General features: G+C 45.2%; 1 protein-coding gene across 1 annotated transcript; it reads left to right on the forward strand.

Annotated features, from left to right (window-relative positions):
• The first annotated feature begins 1,504 nt into the window (after positions 1-1,504).
• ptger4c (prostaglandin E receptor 4 (subtype EP4) c) lies at positions 1,505-5,453 on the forward strand. Its single transcript, XM_037082747.1, has 2 exons — positions 1,505-3,197; positions 3,334-5,453. Exons 1-2 carry the CDS (start codon positions 2,349-2,351, stop codon positions 3,928-3,930), a joined length of 1,446 nt encoding a protein of 481 aa, XP_036938642.1. The 5' UTR covers positions 1,505-2,348; the 3' UTR covers positions 3,931-5,453.
• Positions 5,454-6,054: the final 601 nt, after the last annotated feature.

Consider the following 6,054-nt stretch of genomic DNA (forward strand, 5'->3'; position numbering starts at 1 on the left):
AGTCTGCAGCCTCACCACTAGATGCCACTAAATCCTACACACTGAACCTCTTACGCTGAACTCTCTCACACCCCCTCTAACTGAAGTCAACTCCAGCACAATGTGAAGGTACATTGGATACACACAGTATGTCTATATTACCTGCTTCACCCAACAACTAGGAAAGTAAACTGCTGCTTGTGGTATGATGGCTTAACACAATAATACCAAAAATCAGTAGACAAGTCACCTGATTTTTATGATTTTTCATACTTACATCCTTCTAATAATGGCCCACTTAAACACTTATACCTCAGAGGGGTATATATATGGAGTATTTTCCCGCCACTCTTCGCCATTTACAGCTGCAGAAACTTACCGAATGCTCTGAACTTAAACTCCCAGCAGAGCAGCAAGTGTTCAGTTCAGTGAGACCGTCTTCTGAATATAAGGGAGAGCAGAGCCGTGTTACCAAGACACCTGCGGCCAGGATGATCTACAGGACCGTGTGGTGTCTTTTACATTTGATCTGCGCTCTCACTCTGTGCGTAATTAGCGCCTCATTAACAGGGCGGCATGCAGCAGACTGCTGCCCTGCGGGCTCAGGCTGAGTCTCGGCGCTGGAGTTGCTGGGATTTGTCACAGATTATCTGTTTGAAAAGAAGAAATGCACCGCGGGGAACTCGTGGCGCAGTGCACATTCGACTGAGAATTACTGAATTATTGATTCCGATTCTTCATGAATATAACCTGCAAACCGCGGGGTCATTCATGTTGTGGGAATTATCAAAGGAACGCCAAAGGAAATGGAAAAAAAGGTGGAAAGATCGAATGACCCAGAAGAGTGAAGAGCGTGCAAATAATCTGTAGGAGAGAGAAAGAGCTGATGGAGCAGCTGGGTATAACACGTTTGTTTATAGATTATGAATAATTCAGCGCAGCTCTCTGCGCGTTTTGTCCCGCGTCCATTATTTTTCCTTCTGTGATTCGGATTAATATAGAATAAATAAAGATTAATTCACAACCCTCCTTTTTAATGCAACTTTTCAGCCTCCACAGAGGCGCACTTGAGCGGACCGTGGCTTCCATTTGTAAATTACGCACGGCTCCAGACGCACGGGCGGACCCGCTGGAGCTCAGAATCCTTGGTGGAAAAAACTCCAAATAGATCAAACAGTGGAGAGAAACCGCGTCTCAACCTGACTGACACATTTTTAGTTCTTTGCGTCAGTAGCTGAAGTCTCCTCGGGCTGTCAGCGTGTGTTTTGTTCAGTGGATGGATGTTTCATAAAAGAGGAAGGTAGACGCATTTCATACAGAACACACAATCATTCTTGAAAATGGTACATCAGGTGTGCTGAGCTTCTGAAGGTCTCAGCAGAGACATTGATGCGACAACATACTGAGGAGCCGTGCACAAAAAATCGCTAACATTGACAGTTTGGCCCCATGAGCCCGCCTCTGCAAAAAGAACTAATGTGGAGCTCACAGCGCTGAGAACATTGCGACTCTATGAATAGTAGAGTTCAGACAGACTGTGGTCAGGGTTGTGACATCGACTGCGTCTTAATGAGGTGTACAGTCATCGATAGTGGGTTAAATGCTGAGTCCGTGCGGCGTGTGGAAGTCTCTGTTCGTGGTGCTGCTGGAGCTGAGGGCGCTGACCTTGGTGCTGAAGAGTGGATTTATGACACAGCTGCACCATTTCCGTTTCAGACCATATATGGTCACACCAATTAGTTATATTCTTCTAATTAACCCGTCCAGCCTGTTGAGGCACATGTGGTCACTAACACTGCGCAATCTAAAAGCAGCGGCATGTTGAGTCTTCCTAATTGCTACAACTCTGATATGATTATTATTTAATTGTATTTATGTCAGTTATTCTTTAAAAATAATGTCAGTCCAAACCCAAACCAGATCAAAAACATTAATTTTTTGTTGTTGTGATAAATGTCAACAGGTGTTGGCTCCGGACTCCAGTGGCACTCTGCGTGACGAACTGTGTGAAGTGAATATTGATTGTGTGGCTGTAGAAATGTGATCCTGGGAAGCCTGCGCCTCCAGCGCGCACGTCACCCCTCCTGACATCAGCACACGGCTTAAATACCCGCAGCACCGTGCAGTGTAAACAGGAGCAGGCACACCTTCATGCGGGCGCATCTGGAAGCAAACACAGCCTGAAACCGAACAAAACAATCGCTTGAGTGTAGAAACCGTCTGTACTGCGGTGCACAGGATACTTCAGGATGTGATTCTGCGGTTAATAGACGTCTTTTGATTCGCGCTCTTTGTGTCTCCGGAGCAAGTTTTCTAAACATCACAGAAAGTTCTTGCAATTTGACCCTCGCGCGTTGTTGGCGTCAATAATGATCAACGACACTTTTGTGTTTGTAGAACTGGACACGAATGTTTCTGAGCCGTTGCCGCCTCAAAACCTCAGTGCGTTCCCTGAGCTGCGGCTGGAGTCCAAGTCTCTGGTCACTTCAGCCACCATGTTCGCTGTGGGTGTCCTGGGGAACCTCATCGCCATAGTTGTGTTGTGTATTTCCAAGAAGGAGCAGAAGGAAACCACCTTCTACACTCTGGTGTGCGGGATGGCCATCACGGATCTGTTGGGGACGTGCTTCACCAGCCCGGTGGTGATCGCCACATATGTGGCCGGCCACTGGCCGGGAGGAACGCTGCTCTGCCACTTCTTCTCCTTCTCCATGCTGTTCTTCGGCTCAGCCGGGATGTCCATCCTGTGCGCCATGGCTGTGGAACGATACCTGGCCATAAACCACGCTTACTTCTACTCCCAGCATATAGACCGGACAATGGCTCGCTTTGCGCTCCTGGTCACCTACCTGGCCAACATTGTGCTCTGCATTATGCCCAGTTTTGGTTTCGGACAGCACGTCAGTCACTTTCCCGGCACCTGGTGCTTCCTGGACTGGAGGGCGATGGATCCACTCGGAGCCTGTTACTCCTTCCTGTACGGCGGCGTGATGCTGGTGCTGATCGCGGTCACAGTTTTCTGTAATCTGGCGGTGTGCAAGTCGCTGGTGGGGATGAACCAGAGGACTGGAATAGTCCGGACGGAGCTGTGCGAGCAGGGAGGATCGCGTCGCCGCTTCCCGCGGCTGCCGTCAGTCGCCTCAGCAGCAGAGATCCAAATGTTTTGGCTTCTGATCTTCATGACCATCGTGTTCCTGGTCTGCTCCATCCCTTTGGTGGTAAGAACAACGGGCTCTTTTATTTAGTTTGGTTGTAACATGTGTGCGCGGTGCGTAACAAACCTTAGGTTATTGGTGTCCGTTTCATTTCTCTTTGAAACACTTTTCATTGACCTCCTCTGTTTCTGTATGTCAGGTGCGGCTCTTTGTGAACCAGCTCTACGACCCTGCCCATATTTCTGCTGGGGGGAAGCCTGACTACCGGAGCGACCTGCTGGCGATCCGCTTCGCCTCATTCAACCCCATTTTAGACCCCTGGGTTTACATCTTGTGCCGGAAGAACCTGCTGCTAAAGGGCTGCGAGAAGCTGAAGAGGACGGTGGCTCGGGTGAGCGGCAGTCGTGGTGACACCGTCGGCTGGGTGGAAGGTCAACACTCCCCCCCGTCTATAAACAGCAATGACACCAGCTACGCGTCATTACGCACAGCCAGCTACAGGAACGACGTGGAAACCCGGGTGTCCATCAAGAATAAATCCTTTACAGACTTTGCAATGAGGCAGGCGTGGGAGTACGACACCGCCCGGGTCAACTTTCACCCGTTCAGCGTGGAGTCGACCGTGATCCTCGGCTGTGAAGGGGAGGCAGCGGCCGGCTCCAGACAGCAGGGGGCGGCCAAGTCCTCTCCAGGACTCCGCGCCACGCCGCGGATCTCCGAGCGCAGCAGACGGGTGGACATTGTTACCTGCACGTTCAGCACACCGAGTTCATGTCAGTCAGCTGATTGTCTCTGATGGACGTTCGCTATCTGCAGACAACAGCTACGTTTTAGTTTAGTTTCCACAGCTGAAACACTTGAAAAAGCACTTTGCGACTCACTGTGACTGATATGATCAGAACATTAGTACTGGCGCACACATCTCTCATTATGATTTAACCTGCTGCAGAAGGACCGAAACAATTAGTTTAGGTCTTTATTTTAAGGTTAATTTAAGTGTTCTTCTTGAGTCCGCTTCAGTTGATGGTGCGATATGAAGCGTCCAGTTTTACATTTCCACTTAAGTCTCCATTCAGGTGAAGGCGAACCTACTGCAGCTTTAACTGTGTGTGAAGTTAACATGGTGGATGTTGAGGTTTGGGGGTCACCAAAACAAAATCATCTGAGCTTCTTTTTTTTGTTTAACTCTCTGCCTGCAAATTTAATTTGACCGGTGACCCCATTCTGTTGGGGGCTGAAACTGCCTGAGTCAGAGATAGATACAGAAACTAATGATTAATGGACAAAAAGGGCCAGCAAGTAAATAAATAGCTGATAATTACAAGTATCACTTTTAACAGAGGCAGATTAAAGGATAATTGATAACTGATAATGGCTTCTTTATTGTTAATTTCTAATTTGGACAATTTCAGTCCTCCATCCCAGTTGTACAGTTATCTGATGTGCTTTATATCACTGAGGTTTGGGGTCACCAAACCAAAAGCAGCTGGACATTTGTTTTGTTCCTCGGTCAGCCTGCAAATTTCATTCGATCAATGGCTGCATGCTGGAGGACTGAAAGTGGCAAAATGAGAAATAAATAAATGAACCAATGAATGAATAAATAAATAAAATGAAAAATTATAGTGTTGGTAAAGCCAACACTTGAATCAGTACAAAGGTGAATAAATAAGTTAACGATAATAAAGCAGAAATATCTATGTCACATTTTATCAGTTAATTAATGCCTACATTTATTTTCATTTCATGTATGTATTTCTGATTTTGGCAGTTTCAGTCCTCCATTCCAGCCGTAGTTTAACCTGACTGCTCTTATAATAAGACCTCTGCTGGAGGCACACAGACAGGACATCAGATGAAGTGTGTGATGATGATTTCTGTATTTGGAAATCTTAAAGAAACACAGTCATACCCCATGGGTACAAATAAAAGGTCTGACATTCTCAGAGTTTTATACACCGTGTGAATTCATACGTGCCATTCACAATACAGACATGTTTCTAAATGATGTGTTGTTGTTCCACTGTTGCTGCGTTTTTGTTTTAAATCCACATGCTGCTACTTTACTCTGTGCCATTCCACACGCGTGATGCAGGGAATACTGAATGTAGACCTTTTGAACCTCATCGATCATAATTTTGTATTTTGCACATTTTCACGTGTTTTGATAACTGTTGTTGTAAACAGCCAGTGTGAACATATCATCTTTGAAAACAAGAAGGAAAATACTGTTGCTGTAAACTGCTCGACCCGTGGTGTTTGCTGGATGTGATGGTTGGTGTGTGAAGAGAAATAAAAACGACACCAAAGAGGCACACTGCCGAGTTCAACCTGTTCTAGAGGTTAAAGATCAACACAGAGTTGTTGTTTTTTTTTTTGGGGTTCAGACAGAAGTTCTCAGTTGAACAGCCAGGTGGCAGGAGAGCGTCAGCGGACTCATACAGATTTGGGGTGTTGATTTTAGACCAGCAGGTGGCGCTACAACATCATAAGTCCTGTATGGATTGAACTGGACTGAGGTGGTGCGGTCTGGATCCTTTTCACAGCAAAAAACATTATGGAGGTCACTTTGAGGTTGTGTTATCAGTGAAGTAAACAGTGATGACAAGATTTATATTAGAAAACTTTATTCCCTTAGAGGATAATGCCATACAAAAATAAAGGAAACTTTATATAATAATAATAATAATAATAATAATAATAATAATAATAATAATAATAATAATAATAATAGCAACAATAATAATAGCAACAACAACAACAACAACAACAACAACAACAACAATAATAATAATAATAATAATAATAATAATAACAATAATAATAATAATAATATGACATACGAGGAGCGTGTAACTGAATGTAAATATTCAACCACTTAAAGATGAGAAATGAGGTCCTTTAGTATAAATGTTCGCTG

Source organism: Acanthopagrus latus, chromosome 21, assembly GCF_904848185.1.
Source record: "Acanthopagrus latus isolate v.2019 chromosome 21, fAcaLat1.1, whole genome shotgun sequence".
NCBI classification, from domain to species: domain Eukaryota; kingdom Metazoa; phylum Chordata; class Actinopteri; order Spariformes; family Sparidae; genus Acanthopagrus; species Acanthopagrus latus.

What these genes read in the sequence shown, in the direction of transcription:
- ptger4c (XM_037082747.1), top strand. Translation starts at nt 2,349, where the DNA reads ATGATCAACGACACTTTTGTGTTTGTAGAACTGGACACGAATGTTTCT. An exon ending in TCTGCTCCATCCCTTTGGTG is followed by an intron (nt 3,198 to 3,333) that starts GTAAGAACAACG and finishes TCTGTATGTCAG; the next exon opens with GTGCGGCTCTTTGTGAACCA.